The following is a 25,560-nucleotide window of genomic DNA, read 5'->3' as shown; positions in this document are numbered from 1 at the left end:
ATTCACTTTGGATGAGCTATTCAAGACAACTCAAAATAAAATCTTAAGATAATTCACAAAGATGCAATGGCCAATGGGAATTTGCAAGAAAGAAGTCTGAACGAACACACTTCCAGTTACTGAAATTGGTCCAGGATCTAGTCAAGGACATAGATTCGAGAAGCAATGTCTTGAACCAACCAATCAAATCCTCCAAGCAATCCTTCTCCTGTGAATGCACTACAACCAACAATATTCCAGTGACGGGTTTTGTCCATAGCATCCAAATTGAGCACCTGCAACGTATGATGCAGGAGATGAATCAGTAACTCAAAAGAATCGCATATGCAGCAGAGAAATAATAACCAATGTGAAAGTTTTTGTTAGAAGATTTGTCCGACTGAAGAACAAATTCATCATAGCTTTAAATTGACTCTAAAAAATAATGTGAAATAGATAAGGGAAAAGCCTCTCTTTTGGATGTTTAGCTACTTTGGTTAAAAGTGCCCCTAATTTGAAACCGGATACAACTCCAAAGTCATATGAGAAACACTGATGCTTGAAGTGAGGTAAAAAAAATAAAAATAAAAATTCCCCTCGTCTAAGATGACATCAATTCAGCCACTAAATATGAACTTCATTGTTCTATCCCAAAAGCATCATCCACAAACATATGTATCTAAGCATCCCCGACTATCACTGCCCTTGGGGCTAACAAACGTCCCCACTAAGCTGAAGAGTCCAGAGGAGGAAATCAGGGCATCTGCAGCACTCCATGAATTTACAGGACTCCATATTGGATGTGGGGTACTAACAATCTAATATAAGTGGGTGGGTGCACATGCATTCATCAACTAAGCATAAAAGTTTTATTAATGAATGTAGAAGGAAACTAACATTATTCCTCAATTGTTAAAGAAAGTTTTGTTCCCATATACATGGAAAAGGGAGAAAGAACATCATCAGACCTCAATTCAAAACAAACAAATAGAGCATCCTTGATATCCAGTCTATACAGTAAAACAGCAAGAAGTAACCTAATTAGACTTGATAGGATACATATGAAACAAATATGAACAACGAGAATGCCCACATATGTGACTGGGAGACGCACCAAACCAAAATCTTAGCCTGATCTAATCTAATGATCATAACAATCTCAGAACTTCCATCTCCACAAGAGCTCCACTCATGAGATGGTTAACAGCATCAGTGTGGACATAAGCAATTGAATAAATTGTGTCTCACACAAAATTTAAACTCTAATAAAAACAAAATTAAACATCTTGAGCAAAGGCATTAATATCATCTGCAAATCTCAAGGCAGGTGTGAAAAGATTTTATGTTTTGAGGGCAAATCCATTATGTGACCAACACCCTTTAGACATGACTCAAAAATATTAAGCCTCAAGCATTCTCCTTGTGCCTCACTTCGAAGCAATCTTCACAGGAAAACCACAGTTTCCCCTTTTACAACACTAGAGAACGCTTTTGCAGTCAAGTAATGGTACTGCAGCAGCAGTAATAGCTATGAAACCATAACCATTTCTTTGAAGGTCAAGGCTAGAATTTAGTCAAGGAAATCAAAAGGAAACATGCAAGAAAGACTTGGACAATTTTGACATCAATGTAACTTAAAAGGGAAACTGAAAATGGCAAATAGAATGTTTTCTGTTTGCAAGGCTCCTGTGCGCAGAATAGGTAACTTGCAAAATTTACCACAACTCATCCATGTTAATGCCCTTCCACATGCTCTCATCAGTCCCCACACTGGTGCAGGGAACTCACAACCAGGCAGTGATTCCTCGCCCTTTAAGATAGAGTTTTATAAACTAAACCAAATCCCTATTACTTTGGCTCAGCCTCCAGGTCCTGTCTTATGATTCTACTCCCTATTTACAGGTTCAATCACATGGATGTTGTATTTACCACCTGAGCTATTATGACTTTTCTCACAATAAACCCATACCCCTTTTAGCCCAGTCCTTATTATTCTGGGTCCTCCAACTTGTACCAAAATATAGAACTTGCACCCAATTGTATATGGCAGCTTGACACTAAGTTGATAAAAGCTTGTTAACAATTGATCAGTTTTCACCTCCCTCCCTGAAAGGAACTAAATACATGCCTCACTGGCCAGAACAGAAATCTCCATAGCACATAGTTTTACCATCTCGATCTGATCTCCAATGTATCACCAATCAATGATAGGTTCCCTTACTTGCAGTTATTTGATTTATATTTCTGATGGTTATCACTCACCCATTTCAAATTCTTTATCTTACGTATGGTCTTTTCATAGATTTAAAATTTCTTGACTGCAGTATAATGCTTCACATCCTAATAAATTTTACCTTCAAATGATTCCTAAGCACCCAACAAATACACTTGCAGACATGTATACACTTCATCCACCCAAATTAAATCATGGATAAACATCCTCCTAAATTATTCATGAGATGATGAAAACTGAGTCCTAATGTTCCAGAACAATGATTCAATGTCAAATCCTCAAACGCAGAACAGAAATCATCAATTCCTTAAAAGATCACATCCATTTATTCAGCTCCCTGTTCCTGATCAATTACAAGTCATTCTATGAACCATAAATAGGTCAAAAGAATGGTTTACTCAGAATCACAATAGTATCAGCCAGTAACCTTACCTTAGATATTTCATTTGGTGTCAAAGCACCTTGTATGTCCTGCTTATTTGCTAGTATCAATAAGGATGCTCCAGATAACCTCTGTCAAAAGCACAAACACATGATCAGAGAAAATGGAACAAACATCAACCAAACCTTCTATTTCTTTTTTCTTTTAGAGAAATTATGACAACTCACCAAGTAATGGAGTATTCAAAGTACACCTTAGAATGCAACAAAAAAAATTGTTAATCATAGAAAAATCAGAACTATCTGAAAGTACTACTTATAGATTGCATATCCAAATTGGCTTTCTTTATTGGCATTATGGATTAATGGACATAGATAAAGATTGGTACAGGGGTAAACCACCATTGCAGAGTTTGATTTTCAAGTACATAAATAGAAAAACTTCTTTATACTTGCACTGAACGAAGCACACTAAAGGCACGAAATAGAATGAATGTTGAACAAACTATCAGCTGTTGCACTTATCGAGTAGGTAGCAAGGGGAAGACCTCGCAGAAAGGGTAGCTTGATCCAATGAGAATGACTGGTGTTTTTGGTCTCATATCAGTCAGACACGTCCCCATGAATAATTTTGTAAGCTAACGATCCATATGAAAGGATAAGAAACATGATTTTGCAAGAAACTAAACTATAAATACCTCTTCTTTCAAAAGATTATCCAACTCCATTTTGCAATCATCTAATCTTCTAACATCTGAACTATCGACCACCCAAACCAAACCATCAGTCTGTTCAAAGTAGTTTCTCCAATAAGCTCTTATCGTTTTCTGCCCACCCACATCCCATATGTTAAGCACATACCTGGCAAAGTCATACCAAATGAAATATCAATGTATACTATGCATAACAAGTTGCAGTTTCAGGACCAGCAGAAGACATCAGAAATATGGCAGCTGGGAAATTAAACTAGGAAAGCTATATAGTGCCACCATTGAACAGAAGAAAACAGTTACTGAATTACAATTAAGGTGGTAGCTCAAGAATTTGATAAAGAAACCAATGATACTGTTTGGTCTCCAATCCCCCTCGCATTTATCTACAATCATATCAGAGAGGGAACTATCCCAGGTTAATCATAACAACTTAGATGCCATATCAGCATCACCTATATGACAAAATTCCTCTGAGAGCATTTGAAAAAAGAAAACCACACACGCCATCAACCTAGCTTAAATTAAACAGAAATGAAAACCCAAATGCAGATATTTATATTAAAACCTTCAGTAATCACTTCTGCTTTTGAAGGATAAATATAGAGACTTACTTGTCATATCTGATTGTCTTGATATTAAAGCCCAATGTGGGACTGATAACGCTTGTGTCCTCCCCATTAATTTTTAGCACAATCGTGGTCTTCCCGGAATTATCGAGACCCCTTGCAAGAATAATAGGGTGGAACAAAGAGAACAGAAGAGAGAAGCAAAATAGTGAGCAGCAGCGCTAGAAATAATTGGTGGTAAGCAGTGAAGAAGAAGGCAATAAGAACATACACCATAAGAATCCTCATCTCTTTCTCTTTCCTTTTGATTTTCCTGATGATGCTAAGAAGCCCCATTGAGCAACAGAAACCAGCTTGAATCAGATCGACTTACGACGAATCGATCCCAGTGAATCGTGATACCTTTATCCTTCCCTCCAACTTAAATTTCCAATAGGCAAAAGAAAATGGAGATCATCTCCTTCGCGCTAGCCCAGTAGAACATTTGATCCAACGGATGGACGAGCAGTGTGCATTCCAATTTCCAATCTGCATCTAGATGGGCTAAATCCTAGCTTACCAAAAAGAAAATGGGCTAAATCCTTTCCTTCTTTTTTATGGTAGAAGGGCTAAACCCTAATCAGTCTCATTATAATAGAAAATGGGCTAAATCATTTCCTTCTTTTTTATGGTAGAAGGGCTAAACCCTAATCAGTCTCATTATAATTAAGGCCTATTCTTGATTCCTAAAAGCAGTGCTGCTCGAAGCAGTAGACATCTGTACCTTTTATGTGTGATTTAGTTAATTCGGAGAATTTACATGTGGTTTAATTGTACGGTCTAGATTTTATCTGGACTAAACAGTGAATTTAGGCCATCCGCTGCTCTGAACAGTAAAATCAAGATCATTTTATCAAGATCACCTGCAAAATTATAATCAACATATCCTCTGACAGTAAATTCAAATCCTCCATAACATAGAGCAATATCCGAAGTTCGTTTAATGTATCTTAGGATCCTCTTCACTATAATCCAATGCTCTCGTCTTGGATTCGTCATATGCCGATTAATTACTCCCACTGCATGTGCAATGTCCGGTCTTGTACATATCATAGCGAAAATCAGATTTCTCACTGCTGATGCATACGGTATTCGAGACATCTTCATCCTCTTTGCTTCATTGCTAGGACACATATTTGAGGATAACTTGAAATTAACGGGAAGAGGAGTAGAAATTGGCTTACAGTCTTGCATATTGACACTGCTCTTGAACAAAATCCAATGATAAAACATTCCTAGATTACTATTAGAACATAAAAAGATCGAGAATATTATTTAAATCCCTAGCCATGATCCTGAATACTTCAGTCTATTCTTAACTTTGATCCTAAGCCATTTGTTATAGGGTCAAGGTAGGGCTTGGCAACTTGGCAAAGTCTTGGTTGGATATTTAACCCTGATTAGCACTGATTTAGTCACAAAACAAAGCAATGCATATATTTTCATACTTTTGAGCTTATTTTATCAAAAATAACCTTTAATATGGTGAGATACAAGGTCGGGTAATTCTAACAAACCAATCTTGACCTAGCCCTAATTAGGATTTGGGCCATCCTATCCCAATTTTGAAGGGGGCGTATACCTGTCGTTCAACATCAAAATTTTGAGCCCAAGTCCTATGACAGGCCTCAATAATCATATCCAAACAATGGAGAATCAAATGCAAGTGACATAGAAGAGAAAGAACACAAAATCATTTGTTGACGGAATTTGGTCAAGTGACCTGCGTTTTAAGGGCTCAAGATAGAACGCAATGCACTAAAACAAGATCAACGTCCATACAATATATTGTAGCTTGACTCAAGACAATGAATCCCATACCTGAGACTCCAAACCTTACAAAGTCATGCAAAAACCTCTCTAAGTCACCATTATAGCATACACCAAACACAGGGGAGAAGAAGAAGAGATCGCCCTATAACAAAATACACCCAAACCCTATAGCAAAAAATCAACCAAATAACCAATAAAATTGGGTTAAATACAGAAAGAATGACACCAGTTCAAGATGAAAAGATAAAGCCAATAACCCTGAAAGTATAATTTAATTTTTTTAATCTAAAGTTCATCCGAGTTAGCTTGTGCGCACGACGACTACATCTCAAGGGAGTTTTTATATAATTAATATAGAAGGGGCTTCACCCCAGGTCATTAGGGATTTGAACTTTGACCTTCTATGTGGAAGCATTGGTCTTTTGCCAACTAAGCCACCCCCTCAGAGTTCCTGAACGTATAACTTGCTGAAATAAGAGGGTTTTTTAAGAAATTAACCCTCACATCCTACTCGAACTCATGGAAAACCAATAGCAATAAGGGCTAAATTTGTGCTAATTGTCCTAGTCTTGCAAACCAACAGCCAACGAGGTGCATTTTGGACATTCCATCTATGACACCAATAGATTAATAATAGAACATCATAAAACATATGGAATTTTATGCAGTCCATTTCTGACAAAGAAATAGACTATCCATTTTCCTTCGAATGAAGGACATATGTCCATCAATCACATCTATGAACATGTATCCTTCATCCAAAAGGAAACAAAGAAATAGATCTGATAAAAATCCAAGAACAAGAACAAACCATTGGTGGGTTAGTTGAGTCCTTAAAAGCCCAAACTCTCATGGGATGTCTTAGGTTCGCACCCATCCCGCAGCCTCTTAATATAAACTTGCCAGCTACCAAAAAAAAAAAAAAAAAAACAAAAAAAACTCTGGCTTCTTCTTCAATCAAGCGTATCCATCTACGCCGTCATCGTTATATTACTCTCCTAGCTTGCTTTGCCGGTGCATGACGAAGTCGGGAAGGTTGGGATCTCGTTATAGAAGAATCTGACGGTGAAAGCTGCAGATGCTATTAGGGTCAATCTGACGACAATGGCCCCACTTGTTCTACCAGTCAGCGAGAAGCTTTATTACGCTGCCATGTGGGTGCAGAGGTTGGTGTTGGGATGATAAGGTGCATCTCTAACTACCTGATTTTAAATTGGTTTTGATCACTTTTGCATACATGAGGGTGGAAGGGCTACGTTCAATGAGGTGGGGGAAGACACTACAGTCGCAGACCGTACACGTGGAAGCATCTCGAATGTGGCTTCATTGTTTTGGGAATACGCCTTCAAGTACTATATGATATTAAGGGTGTCCATCGGTACGATATCAACTTTGAATACTGAAAACCAGAAGCGTATTGTACCTAATTTATATAGTATAGTAAGGTTTTGGTATTTACAAAAACAATTCGGTACAGTTACGGTATTAAATTGGTGCAAAAACACGGTATCTAGTGCGATACAATTTTGGTATGAATGAATTCATACCACTTTTGTTAGTAGTTCATTAAAATTCTAAAAATTGCAATAAAACAATTGATAGAATATGATATTACTAGAGATAAAGCAAATAAATCTTAAAAAAGGAGTGAATGACGGAATGAAAAACTAAATCATAGTAAAAGTAAAGCGTTTTAATTGTAAAATTACATTTAAAATCCCTTAATTTGGTACGTACGGTACCAATTCGGTACGTATCGACAATATGAGTTCCTGAAATCGGAACAATATTGAAGAAATTCAATTTTGGTACGTACTGTACCAAATTTTGAACGGTGTGGTTTTAGATGTCGTTGTTCGATACGCAATTACACCCTTGTATGGTATGAGTCAGCATATATTGAAGCAAAGGGAAGGAAGAGGAAGGGTCACTGGGTGTGCCAGTTGTCATTTGGGTGTGGCTTCAAATGTGATACAACAGTTTGGGAGGCCCTTCATGACTTGGACCCAACTCCTACACTTCCGTGGGATGACTATATCGGTAGGTATCCGGTTGAAATATCATATTAATGATTCTTTTCTTTTGTCAATGGAAAGTTAGTGAAATGATTAAGAACCTCAATTCTCAGTGGAGAGGTCGATTTGATGGTTGATACTTGATAGTAATGGTCAAAGCCTTTTTCTCATGTTCAAAGTTTTAGATCAATAAAATGTTACATTCAATTAATTATCCTTTCTTATATTACCATGAATGTGGTATTTGATATCCAGAAGAAAGCTCCAAGTTCCAACTACTATCTCCATGAGAATGGAGAGAAAAGACAAAACATTAGATTTTGGCGTGCAAATAGAAAAAAGAAAAGAATTAGGATTGAGTAACCTAGGATTTAAGACCATGATAAGGTTTTCTTGTTTTGGCCAAAAAAAATAAAACCACGATAAGGTTGATACAATCATTCGAGGCCCCTTTGTCTTGTAGGCCAAGGGATATTTGATTGTCTGTTGTTGACATTTCTTATTGTTTTTCTATTCATCACTCAGATATGTTCAAGAAAACAAACGTCTCTAACAGTGTTTTGACTGAACATAAATTTACAATTTAATTTTTAGTGCATGATATCTATTGCTACAAAATCCTGCTCGACCTCACGATCAAGTATACCTGCAAGAACATACTCTACTGAGTTGGTCGAGTAACGCTTCCAACGATCAAATTAGTCGAATATCTGATTTTAAATGAAGAAAGCAGATTGCTGGAAGTAGTTGTCAGTTGGAAATGAATGATTCATAAATGCATTCCTAACCATTGGTGAGGGTATGAATATTTATAGTTGAGGGTAGCTTGTCAATATTGTGATTGAATTCGATCTAAACTCAACAATCGAGTCTTATCTGTTTAGAGAAAGTGTGTGTTTATTCGCATTATGATTGTTGAGTCTAACCTGAAGTCTAAGAGCAATCCGAACTTCCCAACTTGATTAAGATCCTTACACCAAACGTCAAAGAAGTTACTTATAACTCAGACAGACGTTACTAGTTACATCTTGGTTCATTCATGGTCCAACCATAGTTTAGTCGAACCGTACTAAACTTAGTCAGTTTTCACCAATTCGATTCAATAGGATTTGCCCATATCAATATCATCTAAAGGATGGATGATAAAGCAACACAAGGTATTACTTAAAATTGAATCGAAATCCGCCAAGTATATGATTTACCTTCTGTTTTAAGCGAGATAGCATGGTCAAATTCCTCTTCTTGGATCCTCTCTCGCTTGAAAAACAATTAAAAAAAAATCTGTCTAAAAGTATTTCCTTAAGTAATAATTGAGTACACAAAAAGAGTTGCAACCAGTAGGCTATCTGTTTACCAAAAGAGAGAAGAAGAAAAAAGAAAACCAGTAGACTATCTTGAACTAATAACACAAGTATATAGGCATGCTAATTAGGAATAATAATCACAATTAGAAACAAAAGCGTGTTTATCTCTGGCTCTAATAGTGTTTTGTTCTTGATTATTATTAAGCCAGTATTTTGACAGGATATTTGTCGATGCTGTCTTCCCAGGGACTGTTTGGTGAAGGCTTCACATTCCTCATCGCTTCCCACACTGAGCTGTTACACTTGAACCCACTCCCAAACGCGATCTGCCATACACGGTGTCCCTTCTTCATCCTTCCTTTAGCTTCCGTGTATGCCAGCTCATACCAGATAGAACTCGATGACGTGTTCCCAAATCGGTGCAACGTCATCCGAGATGCTTCCACGTGTACAGGCAGTAGTTGAAGATTCTTCTCCAGCTCATCAATCACTCCTCTCCCTCCAGCATGAATGCAGAAATGGTTGAACGACAGCTTGAAATCTGGTATATATGCTTTCACCTTTGCATTGAATAGCTTCTTCGCCACCAGAGTAAAGAAGAAGAGAAGCTGTTCGCTGATTGGTAGGACCAGTGGGCCCAGGGTGGTTATGTTCGCCTTCAATGCTCCACCAGCAATAGCCATTAAATCCTTCGACAATGAGACGCCGGTTTTGCCTACGCTGTCCTGCTTTTGATACACGCAGTTGAAGGCCGTATCGTCGGATCCACGGTGGGTCCTCACCACGTGAATAAGCTTATACTTTGCCCTCCGCCGGTCGGCGGCTTTGTTGGATAATAACACGGCGGCGCAGCCGACACGGAAGAGACAGTTTGGTATCAGCATCGACTTCTCGTTTCCGAAATACCAGTTTTGAGTTATGTTCTCCGTGCTCACTACGACAGCGTAGGTGTTTCTGTGCACCTGCAGCATTTCCTTTGCTAGATCAACGGCGATAACTCCTGCACTGCAACCCATTCCACCAAGATTGAAGCTTTTGATATTACCTCTCAACTTGTACTTATTTACGATCATGGCAGAGAGAGAAGGAGTTGGGTTGAAGAGACTGCAATTCACGACGAGGACACCGATGTCTTTTGGGTTTAAATTTGTGTTCTTGAAAAGAATATCAAGAGCACCAAACATGACTTGTTCGGCTTCTTCTCTCGCGGCAGCCATGGACGGCCTTGGAGGTAAGTGTTGCATGGCATCAGGAACGTAAGTCTCCTCGCCGAGTCCGGATCGTTCCAGGATCTTGCGTTGAAACTCGAGTGATGACTCGTTGAAGTCACCCATTAGAGTTGAGTGTCTCATGAACTTCTCGAACTGAACTTTGAGGTGAGGTGGTGGACGATAGCAGGCGAAGTCGACGAGGTAAACGGGTCTCGGTCGGGTCGTGAAGTAAACCGTCGACCCAAAAACCAGTAAAGAAAAACACACCATTACACTTGCCGTGTTGTACCGAAGCTGTTGCCATAGCTGACGAATATCTTCTGGGCTTAACTTTGAAGCTTCAACCACAACCACAGCCATGAGAGGTAAAAGCAAGAAGGTCAAGAGATAGGTCATCAAGTAATGGTAACCCAACTTCACATACTTCAGATTCACACTCCTCACTGCTCCTTCTCTTCTCCTCCTCCTTCCATGGCAGCTAAACTAGAGCTTGACTGATCTGTCTTGGATAAAAATGGGAAGAAATGGAGGCACAGAGATGGAATTGTTTCTAAAGATGAAGCAGCAGTACGGTGCTTGCTGCTATTTATATATCTTTGTGGGGATACTTCAGAGACAAGAAAGCAAATCGTAGAGAAGTTGATTTACACAAAAATGGGCAACTGGCAGCAGAGGCTGAGTGTAAGGAGGGCATGGAATAGGTAGATACAACAACATCAACGACCCAGGTAGACCAAAATAAGAAAAGATAAAACTATGGTTATCTGTTTTTGAATCCTTAATTTCTTACCCAAACGCTTTCTGTTCCTGTTGATAACCAGCACTATGAACCAAGGAACAGTAGCTTAAGCTTGGTGACTGATGAGTCTCCTACATATAGAGAGAATAAACCCAAAGAGAATAGGAAGAAATATTGGTTCCAGTGCAATAAGATCATCAAGGTGTTCCATCCCTTTCTTATTAACATTCTGAAGTAATTACAAATTATAGAAACCTGCAATGATATTGACATCTAACGAAATACCCATAATTTGGAGGATTGGTATATGATATCTAACACCTATAAAGCTAAAGAAAGTAGAAGAATTAATATAAGAATCATCCTTAGTTCATTGTTAAAATTGAAGAAGAATTAAGAACCAATCATCCACCGTGTTGATCCAACCCAAGTAATGGGCCCATTATTTTTTTTAAATCTGAATAACTAATCCTTTTTTTCGGTGCTTGGGGATGAACTGCCAGCTACCTTATTAATTGGACCAGCTGGTATGACTTACATACGTGAAAGCATTAAAAATTTTCTTGGTTTTTTTTTGGTAGATGGCAATTTATTGATGAGGGTCTCATATATGGAATTTTGGAGAAAATAATTTTCATTATGTAAAATGTTTCGAGGCCCATTTGAAGGCCTGGGCGTGTTAGCATGGCTATCCTTCAATGTCGGCCATTGACAGCTACACAATAAGCGACCTTGTCCAGGATTTTGAACTTTATGAAATAATTGATTGTGGGTCCAAGGATTCTTGTTCAACGATTACTATTTTGACCTTGAATGCAAACCATCTTAAGTATAGTACGTAGATCTTTATGTTTTGTGTGCATGTGGTTCTCTTTCGTATTTCTATCGCAAATCACCATCTTGTATGTAATCATATGTTTAATATTTGATTCAGACCAAACAATTCCAGCAAAGGGTGGGTATGAAATCAATATCACGGGTAGTCTCTCATTTTTCTACCACCCTAACACATGATTGTATGTATTCACATTAATATTATCTAAAAATACACCACAAGAGAATTTATTTCCTTTCCAACCATAAGATTCTTTATTGAAAGGTCAATGACTTAAAAGTACTTTTTTTTTTTCAATGAAAACCCTTTTTTTTTTTTTTTTGGTGATCCAAGACCCTCTACTTCTATTCATATAACTTTGTTTCTCTACTCGTGTCTCGTCTTATGAAAGCTTCTTAAGACATTCAATTTTCTTCAGGTTCCCATCTCTCTCTTTCTTTGCCTTTTGTCATTCCTTGTCATTCAAGTTAAATTCCAAATTATTAGGGATATTTCTGAAAAATCAACCAAAACCCTAGCCACCACTCCATCTCAAGCTTATGCGGTTAAGGTTGCTTCTAAGACTTCCACAGCTGATCAAACACTAGCCACTACATCCAAGAAGATTGCTTCTAAAAGTTCCACAATTGATCAAACGTACATTAGTCACTACATCTAAGAAGGTCTCTACAATTGGTACTCACAAAGACTCTAGCCAACCCAAATAAGACTTTAATACAGATTACAATTGCTACAAATCCCTGGTCAATATTTTATGTAATCTAAAACACCTATCTTCATGTAAATACAAACACTGTAACTTAGGGTATCTAGAAGATCACAACTACAAGAGTCCTAGAACACTGATGAACAAGGACTCTATCTCTATATAAGGAAGCTATGTACATAACTCTTTACAATAGTGAAAACATCTGAAACTCTCCCATGGACATAGATTGAATACAATCGAACCGCATAAATCCTAGTGTCACTGTCTCTCTCTCTCTCTCTTCAACTACCTTCTCTTCTACATTTTCAACACAAAGTAGAAGAAACTACTTATATCGATTGTCTTTTTTCAATCAAATCATTCGCCCTTGAATCTTATCTCATTTTTTCATCTTCTATGGAGGCTAATGCATCCTCTACTTCCTTCTTATCCAAGAAAAATTCTAAGATAATTCGAGGTGAAAGAAATAATAGAGGTAATGAATACTAGGCTTATAAGTTGCTTGAGATTTCTAAGTTTAGGATTGCAAGATTGATTGATTTGAGGAAGGAAGAAGAAGAGATTAGCATGGAATTGATTTCTAAGATTAGAGTTACAACTTTTTATTTTAAAGATACTAAACTTATTTTTCATTATAATCAATTATAAATAAAAATTACTAAACCTTTTTTATTTTATTAAAATAAATTTGTGTTTTAATTTGTTGTAAATAAGCAAAAGGAAATATAAAAATAGATACGGAAAAAGCCCATAATAGTTATATAGAATTCATTGGTATAGTAAAGGAGCCATCTAGATTTCATACCATTAAATTTATGTCTTGTTACCTATTTTTTGCAGCATTTAATACATTGTTGAAGAAGTATGGAGTTGGTATGTTGAATATGAATAAACAGCTTTCACCACCAAAAATAAATAAATAATTACCATTTAAGTGCATTTCATTTTTGTTTTTTAGAAAAACAATTATTTCATTTCGTGTCAACCATGGGATTTCCCATGAACAAACATTTTACACCTTTGATTATGATGTGATAGGACTCGATAACTATGTATGATTTTCTAGAAAATAATAGCCAGTTGTCAAAGTGAGTCAATATAAGAATAAGGGTTAAAGAGATTTTAAGAAGTCTTGCATGGATTGACAAAGAAGATATCTATATCTCGACAACTGAGGATCATTAAATAAGCTTGGGCACTAGTCAAGCCTTGCTAGTTAATTTAGTGCAAGTTACATCTAATTGGGTCCATTCTCATTTTTTGGACCAAGTCTTATGTTTAGCAACACATGATTGTCAATTCATATTTAGTAGTATTAGACTTAGGAGATAGATTTTAAATAAGTCTAGTGGTTGTTTGATGAGCCCCACAAAATTCTCTTATGTGAGGCCTAAGGCTTTTGTCTTTTAGCTTTAAAATATATTCTTTTATCATGTAGAAGACAGTATTTGAATGACAATAAAAGACCAATTTGATAACTCACCAAAAATCAGTTCCTAACATTTCCTGCTTTGAGAAACAAAAAAAATCGACCGACAACCATTTGGTAAAATTGTTTTGTTTTAGGTACTTTTTCAAACATAAATTGAAATTTATGAAAGTTTAAGGGTAAGAGTTCAAAGAGAGGTATATATTCAAGAAATTTGACATTCTAAATATAAGAAGTTCCTTAAAAGTCATATCAAATGCCTAAAATTATAATTCAGCCTTCAGGAAAAAGAAAAAAAAAACTGTTTTAGGTGTTTTTTTAAAATAAAAGCACTTAACGAGTTATCAAACAAGCCAAAAGTGTAGACCTGGCAAAGCTAAAAAATTTCTTAGGCTTTGTTTTTAAACTCCAATGGGTTAATTTTTCCTCATAGCATTCATTTCTTAATAATCTTAGTTACAATTTGCTATTAAAAATTTAAAGACATCAAGTCATCATTCATTGTTATCTTGACTTGTTTTTCTAGGTTTACAAGACTTCTTTCCTTGGATTTGTATGAAAGTGATCGTAATACCAGAGCACGTAACAAACAAGGCCTTCTTATCGAAAATTTCCCTGCTTAAGGAATATCTGAGTTTTTTTCATGTTCTTCATGTTTGCATGTCAAATTGGAAATATTTCCAAAACAGGCTTATTAAAACAATTATTTCTAAAAAAAGTAGGATTTCTCAAAATAAAAACATGTAAAGACGTTAATGGAAAGCTGAGGTTTATTCATCTTGGTAGAGAAGCAAACAAAGTCGCTGACTGGATGTCTAGGGTACAACTTTGTCCCTTGGACCCATGGGCTTTCTTCCCAGATCCTCCAGCTGGGTTAGAAGGAATTCTCATGGTGGATAGAGAGTCTTGTCTAAGTTAAGTTTTCTGTTTGTTCCTTTAGGTTGTTTAGCTCCGTCTTTGTACCGGAAAAAAAAATGTAAAGACGATTTTACATCTTTATATGTGAGCTCATCTCATAGAATAATGAAAGCATTATCAAATGTGTTGAGTATGCATGGCTCATGCTTCTCACTGTGTTGCCGACAGATACGAGGTCCGAGGAGGCTGCCCTAGCGGGGTTGTGGGAGCAGCGCCCCCATAGCCTGTAGAAGGCCCATATTTATGTGGGCCTCGGAGTTTCTTTACAATTTGGGCATGGGCGGTTGAATAGCTGTAGCTTAGGGTTTCTAAGCGCCTATATATATTCTCTTGTAACAGAACATTGTAAGTAGTTGTTTTCAAGAAGAATATAATGAAAAACTAAATGTTGGATATATGCTCATATTGAGGTGAACTAAGATAAAATATGTGTCTTAGTTAGAATTTGTTCTTAAGACATCAAGGCAAGGTTTAAAGTATCATACGATACCATACGATACTAGTCGATACATATCCATATTTAACCCAACCGATACGATACACTTCGATACGTCTCTCCATTTAATTACTAAAATACATTAACCAAAGCGATACAATACTCGATACAGAATGATACGTCTCTTAAAATCACTTGACCGATACAATACTGGATACCGATACTTTAAACCTTACATCATCGTTATCATTCATTGTCATTTTGATTTGCTTCTCTTTTAGGTTTACAAGACTTCTTTTCTTCGGATTTGCATGAAAGTGATCATAATATCAAACACGTAACAAACAAGGCCTTCCTTCTTATCGAAAGTTTCCCTACTTAGAAATTTTTGAATTTTTTTCATGTTCTGATTTTCACATTGCAGGTCAAATTGGAAATATTTCTAAAACAGGTTATTAAAACAACTATTTCCAAACAAAGAAGGATTTCTCAGAATAAAAACATGTAAAGACGATTTTACATCTTACATGTGAGCTTGTCTCATAGAATAATGAAAGCATTATCAAATGTGTTGAGTATGGCTCATACTTCTCATTGTGTTGCCGACAGACACGGGGTCTAGGGAGGCTGTCCCGACAAAAGTGTGGGGACAACGACCCCATAGCTGTAAAGGGTCCATGTTTATATGGGCCTCAGAGTTTCTTTACAGTTTGGGCATGGACCGTTGAATAGCTATAGCTTAGGGTTTCTAAGCACCTATATATATTCTCTTGTAACAGAATATTATAAGCAGTTGTTTTCAAGAAGAATATAGTAAAAAACTAAATGTTGGACGTAGCCTCATATTGAGGTGAACTAAGGTAAAATTCGTGTCTCCTTCTTCCTTGTTTTCTATTCAACTGTGTGTTATTGATCGCTCTAATTCTAACAAAATGCATATATTCTAACCTAACCGTCCACATCATCCCATGGTGCTTATGGGTCCCATAAAGTCTAGTCTGGCCAATTGGAAAATAGCCCACGTGCAATAGGGCCTCTTTATCAACATTCATGGTGTTAGGTAAACTAGTAGTGAACCTAAACCATAGTCCACATATATTTAAGGTAGAACTGACACGTGGAGATTCCATATTCTGATCCAACGGTCCCGTCAACTTGTTTAATTAATTACGTAACTCTCATTAATTGCTTGATTAATAATAGTGATTATCATAATGAAGTCTACCTTCTTCTTTTTTATGGGTAATTCATAGTGAAGGTCACCATGTTCCTCTCGTTCGTCCTCATTACTAGGAAATCAAAACATGTACAACAATTTTGATAAGTAAACCATAATTCAATTAGCAAATCTCACACGCCATATTTCATTAATTGAGAAAAGGTGGTGGCCACGTTAACTCATTTAATCCTTGTCTCCTAACAACTCCTATGCCCCATGCCCCATGCCCCATCTATCCTTCTATCCATAATTAATGCTATAATTATTGAGTTAATTCTTATAATATGGTTCTAATGCAAAAACTGAATAAATCATGCTTCTTTTTTTTTTTTTTTTAGCAAAGGACATAATTCCTCAGTTTGTATGAGGCTTAGATCACTTCTACAATTCAAAACATAACTACTAATAGTTCTACTGGCCAAGCTGTTTAAAGAGTTAAGGAGTACTGAGGACTTATAGTTACAAAAATCTGCATGTACACATTTTCGTGTCAGTTTATCTAGATTCATTAATTCTCAATTAGTTGATCTAGTTGACTTGTCAATTGTCTTAATCTAACCTAATCCTAACTTTATCTGCTAATTAACTTGTTTGCTACTGAAACTATAAATAGGTGTCTTTATCGAGACACTAAAAATTTAATCAATAGAATGAAAATTGACACTGTGACACCTCTATTTCAACCATAGTTCTGACTTTTAAGAATAGAATTGAAGTTGATGGATTTGAATTGATATTGGCCTATTTCAATTTTTTTCTACATTAGTTTTCTTATCATAGCTTAGGTGGTTGTGTCAGGTGGACTGTGAGAGGGAATTTTGGTACAGGGGTACTGGGTTGAGAATTTAAGTTATTTTAAATATTGGGACTAAATACGTCAAATTGATCTTCACTTTGAGAGCATACAATGAATTATTATTATATTTTACTATGGATAACAACGGAAGTTTATGTCTCATTCAATCTTTATTTTACATCACACAAAGCTCCTGTGGTGGAGTTTGATCCTCTCCTTAGAAGAGCTCTCCCAATGAATCCTCAGTGAGTTATAGAATTCAACGACATACATGAAATTCTAATCTAAGAACTAAACAAAGTATTACTACATTTTAGGTAATAAGGGGAACTTATGTCTCATCTCGATCTTTATTTTATATCATAGAAAATTCAAAGGGTGGAGTTTGGATCCATTCCCTGGAGGAGCTCTCTAATGAATGCCCGATGAGTATAGGATTTAGTCACACAAAGTATTTCAATCCAACGGTTACGTTATAAATCTAATGAGTGTTCTTCGATTAGAATATCACACGTGACTGAATCCTATAACTCATTGGACAAACATTGAAGATCTATGTGTCATTAAAAATTATTTTGTAAAGTGAAAGACACACTAGGCCCATGGGCTTCTTACCATGTTTTCTTGCAAGAAACAAGTGGGCCCAGAATTGGGTGGATGGTGGTGATCCAATATCTAGAACAATTTAGCCCACATAGTCCAACAAAGCCCATATATAGGATACCATATATGTTCTAGAGGCATTCATGGTTTCAACATATGGGTATATGCATACATGGTTCCTTATCTTTTTCCTTGTTCTCGGGGTCCTTTTTATTCTTTAGATAAACTTAACTTTCATGAGAGCCGGAGGAACATCGAGGTGGTCATGCCATTCATTGGAGAAGAACTTTAAAAAGTAGAGAAGGTCAAAGAAAAATGAATGGGGCTGGGGGTGAAGAATGAGGAAGCTTGAATGCTTTAATTTGGTTGGAATTCGTTACAACACTTAGACCATTTCTTGTAGATTATATAAGGGACAAACCAAATGATATACTATTCCATGTCATGATGTTGACAAGAACTTAAAAATCTTTCATATTCTTAGGAGCTTTTCCTACCTTTTCAAGCTCCCATTCTTCCTTGGTGCTCTCTCATCTAGTCTTCTATATATCTTGCTTTTCATTTGAAAAACATTACTTTGCTACCATCACTTGGCCCCATAAGAGAGAGAGAGAATTTCATGGTTGCTGTTTGTAGCTTTTGAGGAAGTAAGGTTTGGTTTGTTCCCACTTTAAAAAGAAACACAAGTAAGAGAATAGGTAGGGTTACCTTACCTACAAAAGATTGTAGATTGACCTACTTAATTTGTATTACTTCAAGGATTAATGAGTTAAGCTAACATATATAATTAATTACGAAATGCTTGTATGGATCAACATGTGGCACTTGCACTACAACTAATCTTTTCTTCTTCTTCTCATCATGTCTTGCTTAAGATATTGGTATCAACCAACATGATCAGCTACTACATGAAAAATGGTGAAGTGGGTCCCACTGAATCCAAGTTGACACATATCATTGTGATTAGTAAGCCCCCAATGTATGCATGCAATTGATTCATGTAAGGGTATGGAAATCCGGGTCTTGATTCGTTACCCACTAAGGAGTATAATGCATGGAGGATCCGATCGAATCCTCTTTCTAACAAGTAAAGATACGTACTCTCTTCACACTTCTTCATTATATATTAGGAAATGAGACTTAGTGAGGAGATTCATCTTTGATTTTTCTTGTCAAATTCAAAGATAAGATTGGGATTTCGTACCTCTAATAGGTAAATATATGCGCTCTCTTCACACATCTCGACTATACATTGAAAGGATAAGTGAGTATGGGAGATCGATCTCATATCTAGAGGTAAGTGCTATATTTCATGTTGAAATGATTTATCTAAACTATGATCCACTAGTTATTGCATAAGAAACCAAATCTAAATCAATAAATATAAACCAACATCCTTGTCTCTCAGGTCTTGTTCGACAAGAGAGGTAGAATGAAATGTGAAAGCCATAAAAAAATTGGTGATTAAAGAGGAATTTAAGGTGATAAAAATATAATAATAGGTGGGAGGAATTGGGATCATATATAGAACACAGAGAGCATGAGGATTAGAGAGTAGATCAGAGATGGATTTTATAAGAGAGACCGCACGAGTAATGTTGATCATTCGTATATTAATTAAACACCCATAATACGTATTTAAACGATGGAGGGTTTGTCTGTCATGTTTGTCTCGGGTGGATCGAGAGAGAGAGAGAGAATCTTTTGGAAAGAGGTAATTGTCCTCTCGACAGGCGCCAATCTCCAGACCCATCTGATTCTTTTTCACAGATTTTGAATCTTTTCATTTGATCGAATCAGATGGAAACATATATATATATAATATAATCTCCCATAGAAAAAGAGAGAGAAGAGAAGGTTGAGTTGTTGTTGATTCGTTAGGCGATGATGATGATGAGGTCTGAAACACTTTATTGTTCTTGAATTCACTCAAATGAGATCTTTGACTCCACAAACACAATATCATATTCTGGGTAGGCCTCATCGCCCTCTTTACTTCACTACCAATAATAACTTGTTGGGAGATGGAAGGTCTCTTGGACTGATGATTGCTCTACATCTCAACCCTGTGCGTTCTCTCCTGTGTCTCTCTCTCTCTCTCTCTCTGTGTACTTTAAATATACAAGCCTTTCTCTTTTCTCTATTCCTGGGCTTTCCAATCAAAAAGCTAACAGGATCTTCGACCTTACCAATGCTTACTAAGATAGCTAGGATATAAACCTGTGAACTGTGAACAAGAGATTGGTTCAGATTTTAGAGATCTTTGGCTGGGTTGCATCTGTCATCATCATCATCAGTCCTCAACCATTGATCATCATCACCAGCTGACCATAACCAAATCTATCATATCAGCATCAGCATCAGCATCTCTTGCCTCATGAAATCATAATTAATAGACCTAATACTATAAGTAGATACCTCTTAAAATCCATGTTGGAGATCCCATGATCGACAGAGGTGTACATGTAAGTATCATAATCGTAATCTGGTTTGGTTGGTAGCTAATATAATTCTAAATTTTTAAATAAATAAGGTTTATAGTATCAAATACTCAATATTTAAATGATCATACTCTAAGTTTTGACATGAGAACATATGTGTTGAAGTATATTATATGTTGAGGGGCTGATGCACAATCACAAAAAAGAATGAGTAAAACACACTCCAGGAATATTTATGGTTCAGTAAAATTACCTATATATATCTAGTAGAGAAAAAAATAATTTCACTACTTTCTAAAAATCTCATCATCTTTACATTTTTCGTAGGGTATCTCATATAAACTATTTGTATAGAAATTCGAAACCCTAATACCTAAATAATTACAATTCTATTCCTGTATAAGTAATTAATTCAGAATTTATTCTAATTATATGAACTTGCATTATACAAAATATACCCAAACCCAAGAAGCAACATTAAATATAGTTTGAATAGACATGGTGGATATCACATACTCGGTTTAAGCATACTATTGAATGAGGAGCAGAGCCTTGAGGGGTGAAAAATTCTACTTGATCATTCTAAATTATCAGCCAATCCAAGGATATTTTTAATGATTAATAACAGTATTAGAGAAATTACCCATGATAGATTGAATGGTATCAATTTCTCCATAATCCCACTGTTAACAAAGAGTTACAGGGTGAGTGAGAGGAGAGAGCGAGAGAGAGAGAGAGAGAGAGAGAGAGAGAGAGAGAGAGAGATTCGAGCACATAGAAATGGATGCAGGAGTGAGGGTTCCTTTTCCTTGGGAGGATGACAGTGGGCTGGCAAGAGGCAGAGATACGGATGCAGACAGAGAGGGTTTTTGTTTTTTCATTACAGAGAAGATTGAATTGGAGAGAAAGACGACAGTGATGAGAGGCTTAAAACTCATTACCAACTCCTCCTCGTGATCGGAGAAGCCAGAGGTAGATGATCCACACCAATCACCAGTCACCAGTGTTCTTCTCCCTCCTCCCCCAAGTCACGTGGCCTCTTTTGACTACCCAATGACCAAACCCATCTGCCTTCTCTGACTCTTTCATTGTTTACTGCGCCCTTTCTCTTTCTCCCTGCCTTGCCTTCTCTCTGTATCTGATTCTCTTCTTTCTCTCTCTCTCTCTCTCTCTATATATATATATATACTATACTGGGTTTCTGTATAAATAGACTCAACTACTACTCTTCAGTTTCAGGTCACTGCAAATAGCAAACAATACTGCCTTAGCCTTTACATAAGTAACCAGCTTGGAAGACAAGGGAAGACAAAATCCCACTCTTCCCTTCTCTCCCCCCCACCACTCCCACACTGACCCCCCTCACTATCTCCTTCTGCTTCTCTTTCTCTCTCTCCATTTTCATTTATAATTTGTGCTTGACGACAATGAACGTGGACTGGAGGTGTTGACTGGTCTTTTGCCATTTCTAAAGCTTTTAAAGCTAAGAGACAACACTCACCTGAGTCACTCTCAGACTGCCCTTTCTTTCCATTTCTCTTCTTTCGCAAATTTCAGAATCCCAGATTAGATTATTACTATTGCTTTCTTTCCATTGCTGTCCATCCACTTCTACAAACAAGCTCGGCATTTCACAATTCTATTTCTCTTCCTCTCCTCTTCAGTTGATCACTGCTTCTTGTCTTCTCCCACTTCCTCTTACACTATTGTATGCAAACCCACCTGCTGACTTGTTCTCTGCATTGACAGAGAGAAGGTAAGGCAACAGCAAAAAATAGTGATGCAGCGATTCAGTAACTCTCATGGCAGTATGATGGGTCAATGTTCATGTGGGCTTTTCCATGCTCAGGGGAATTGCTTCTCAGTTCTCTTCTCCAGGCCTAACCATATTCCAGAACCAGAGTCCTACTCAGTAGCCTCACCTTCATCATCCGTGGATTGCACTCTTTCTTTGGGAACTCCATCCACACGCCAAACTGAAGAGAAACCCATCAGCAATCACAGAAAGTCTCTGTGCTGGGATATATTCCAGACCAACAAGCCACATTCATCATCAAACACCCAGAAGAACAGCCGTGGTGGCAATGCAAATAGCTTGAATGGTGACTCTCGATTGGCTCGTAGATGCGCAAACTGTAACACAACTTCCACTCCTCTCTGGAGAAACGGACCCAAAGGCCCCAAGGTAACTCTCTTTCATCTTCTTTGAGGATCTATCACAAACGGTTTGAAATCACAATATAATGTGTTTGGATTTGTATTCTGATGAATGCAGTCATTATGCAATGCATGTGGAATCCGTTACAAGAAGGAAGAAAGAAGGGCAACCACTACAAGCAACAACAGAGATCCAGGAACAGGAGGGATGATGGAATCGCAGTTCTTGATGAGTCAACATCACTGGGCTCACCATGGAGACTCACAGAAGATGTCTTCCATGTCTCCGGCTGCCTTGGGTAGCGAATTCAGGTTCGTCGACGATGACGATGATCGAGATTCCAGCACCGGAATTCCTTTCATTTCATGGCGTCTGAATGTTCCTGACAGAACCAGTCTTGTTCATGACTTCACATGATTGATTCGACTTCGATTTGATGCAAACAGATGGTGATGATGATTGATAATGATAAATGATCATCGTATACTCTTCTTTATTTCTTTTTGAGTTTCACCTTTTTGGTTGTTTATCTCTTTTCTTCTTCCTCACAGATGGAATTAAATTGCGATAATTATGGAATGTTCTTTATTTTATTTTTTCTTCTCTCTTTTCATATATTTAATGATCTGGGTTGCTGCAATTCTTCTCCTCGATCTGAGTAGTAATTAGCTCTCTTGTTCATCTGATCACATGCAATATCCGATCGTTATGAACAAAATGAATAGAATCTTTCTTTCTTTTTTTAATTGCATTTTGATGTTAATTTTATTATTATTATTATCAGGGAATATTGTACGGTAACAATTATAAGTATGCCACGTGGCAATTAAATGGATCTGAGCTTTGATGAACATAAAGACCAGAGATCTCGGTCAGTCAGTGTTCTTGCTTTTTCTGGAATATCCAATTCACAAGGGCTAAAATTCCACGTCAGCCTGAAGAGAAACATTTTAGGTCGGTTATTGGGCTTAGGTTGATGGGCTCTATGGGCCTTTTCCTAAAAAAGAAAACGCTACTGGGCCCATTTTGTGGGGTTGGCTCGATGTAAGGACTTTTACATTTATGCATGTGTTTGTTGAAGGTATTGATTAAGGGGATGCAATTTTTGTTGATTAGGGGTAGTTCGGTCTTTTAAAAGATTTACCATCACTTGGTTGAATTTTGACTTTTATAGAGAATTACGATATGATATGATACGATGATGTGATGGATTCCAAGAAATTTCCATATATCGTTGTTAAAATTTTTTATTTTTATATTTTTTTTTTTTTAATAAGGAGCTTGTATTAAAAGATAACTAAATAAGAAGATTACAATTTATAGTATGGTTTTCTCGAAATATCATTACAGACGATAATATCCAAACTAGAAGGTAACCCTCCCGGGTCAAATTGTATCTCACCAGGACCTTGGAGTAACCATGCCAATAAGTCTGCTCCTTGGTTCAACTCGAACATGGTGTAAAATGAGACAATCCATACAACTTTGTTGAAGTGTGCAAATGTCATCAACCAAATAATCAACATACCAGAGAACCCTAAAATTAGAAAAGAATAAATTTTCACTTGATTTTTCCTTCTTTTTTTTTTTCTTTTGGGAAAATTTCAGCATCGCCCCCCCCCCCCCCCACCCACCCACCCACAATCTACCCCTAAAATTAATGCCAACCCTGAGTTATTTAATTTATCAATCAAACCCCTTATAAGGTGAAAATATATAAAAGACATTCTTTTGTTATTAACAAGTCACACTTAAGTGCTAATGCAAACAAGTTAAATATTTTGAAAGAATAAGAATAACTTTAAACGAAAAACTCTGTTGCTCTCGATTAGTTGCCATCTCCTTCTACTCAATCATAAATTTTCACAAAATTTGGAAGATATGGTTTATGAATAATGTTTTACTTGTGATATAAGGAGGGTAATCGAAAATAGATAACTAAAAACTACTTAAGAGTAATGGTAATAATAATAGAGGTCTGATAGATAAATTGGATAAGTCGACAACTGACATAAATTGGATAAGTCGACAACTCAAAGGAGTTCGGATCAGCGACCCTTTTGTGCTCCCTGGATGCTTCCTGACAAAGCGGTGGGAGACAGAGTACCACTGTGGGTCTCACCCCTCTGAATTTTTATTTTTTTTATTTGTAGGCCTTACCTAGTTTGTGGTTGAGAAGTATAAAGGAAACACCCACTTTCAAAATTTTTCATGTTCTCTTGATACTTTTTCACCACACAATAGTGATGGGGTCTGTCTTTAAGTGCTGATAAAATAATTAGAGGTTCAATCCTCAATAAATCTCACATGAACTCTACTACTACTGTGTGTTGGCGAATGAAGCTCATTGTTCTTCTTGACCAAGAGGTGATGGAGACTTGTGTGGCTAGGAGGATAGGATTTTGTAATTTATGGATATACAAACACTACTTTGCAATGACATTTCATGGCTCGTTGTCATCACAAGGAACTCATAAATTCTCTTGGACCACAAAATTAAGCCAAGGCACATGGTAGAATAAATTAGGGATATAGTATGTGTTGGTTCAAGGCGATCCTTCATGTACAGAGAATTGAATGGAGACTACTTATAAATGAATTGAATGGAGACTACTTATAAATTTTGTATTTTCTGTTCAATTCTTAAGGCTGCGTTTGTTTGTTGGAATAAATGTGGGGTGGGAAAAAAGGGTAGAAAAATTCTTTAAAAAAATATAAATTTCTTACTTTTCTCTTAAATCTCAAAATTATAGATTGTTTGGTTGCTTGGAGTGGGAAAGTGAGAGATAAGTTTTCTTTAATCAAATAAACTTGTCTGGTGATGTGGCAGCCCAACTTTTCCATCCCCAGCCATTTTAAAACCCCACATATTTTGTGGGATTTTTAGAAAAGTTGGAAAAAGTAAAAAGTGGGACCCACCACTATCACTTTTCCACAAAACCATTTCTTTTCCTTTCCTTCTCCTTCACACCACTACACATGGGATCCACATTTTTTTTTCTTTTTCCACCCCACCTTTACAAACAAACATAACCTAAGAATTGTGAATTGTGTAGCACAGTG

General features: G+C 36.7%; 2 protein-coding genes and 1 pseudogene across 2 annotated transcripts; 1 reads left to right on the top strand and 2 right to left on the bottom strand.

Moving 5' to 3' along the window:
• Positions 1 to 71: 71 nt before the first annotated feature.
• On the bottom strand, positions 72 to 4,406 carry TTN5 (ADP-ribosylation factor family protein). Its single transcript, XM_089155422.1, has 5 exons — positions 4,144 to 4,406; positions 3,918 to 4,028; positions 3,292 to 3,454; positions 2,645 to 2,725; positions 72 to 275 (listed from the first exon to the last, which is right to left on the bottom strand). Exons 1-5 carry the CDS (start codon positions 4,206 to 4,208, stop codon positions 138 to 140), a joined length of 558 nt encoding a protein of 185 aa, XP_089011548.1. The 5' UTR covers positions 4,209 to 4,406; the 3' UTR covers positions 72 to 137.
• Positions 4,407 to 8,962: 4,556 nt separating this feature from the next.
• On the bottom strand, positions 8,963 to 11,141 carry LOC149015227 (3-ketoacyl-CoA synthase 4 pseudogene; annotated as a pseudogene).
• Positions 11,142 to 21,594: 10,453 nt separating this feature from the next.
• On the top strand, positions 21,595 to 23,316 carry LOC149015226 (GATA transcription factor 19-like). The gene is made up of 2 exons (XM_089156239.1): positions 21,595 to 22,524; positions 22,615 to 23,316. The coding sequence occupies exons 1-2, from the start codon at positions 22,120 to 22,122 to the stop codon at positions 22,912 to 22,914; spliced, it is 705 nt and encodes a 234-aa protein (XP_089012365.1). The 5' UTR covers positions 21,595 to 22,119; the 3' UTR covers positions 22,915 to 23,316.
• The last annotated feature ends 2,244 nt before the right edge of the window (positions 23,317 to 25,560 follow it).

The sequence above is a fragment of the Hakea prostrata genome, chromosome 5, assembly GCF_041222555.1.
Source record: "Hakea prostrata isolate BN-2017 chromosome 5, UWA_Hpros_2, whole genome shotgun sequence".
Classification (NCBI taxonomy): domain Eukaryota; kingdom Viridiplantae; phylum Streptophyta; class Magnoliopsida; order Proteales; family Proteaceae; genus Hakea; species Hakea prostrata.
The sequence above is the reverse complement of the archived record's forward strand: the minus strand, read 5'-3'. Positions and strand labels throughout refer to the sequence as shown.

Excerpts from the sequence above, each read along its gene's own strand:
- TTN5 (XM_089155422.1), bottom strand. The coding sequence starts at position 4,208 with ATGGGGCTTCTTAGCATCATCAGGAAAATCAAAAGGAAAGAGAAAGAG. Across the intron at positions 3,455-3,917 it reads AAGACAATCAGATATGACAA|GTATGTGCTTAACATATGGG; the intron begins GTAAGTCTCTAT and ends TGACTTTGCCAG. Across the intron at positions 2,726-3,291 it reads ATAATCTTTTGAAAGAAGAG|AGGTTATCTGGAGCATCCTT; the intron begins GTATTTATAGTT and ends TGCTTTTGACAG.
- LOC149015226 (XM_089156239.1), top strand. The coding sequence starts at position 22,120 with ATGCAGCGATTCAGTAACTCTCATGGCAGTATGATGGGTCAATGTTCA. Across the intron at positions 22,525-22,614 it reads ACGGACCCAAAGGCCCCAAG|TCATTATGCAATGCATGTGG; the intron begins GTAACTCTCTTT and ends TGATGAATGCAG.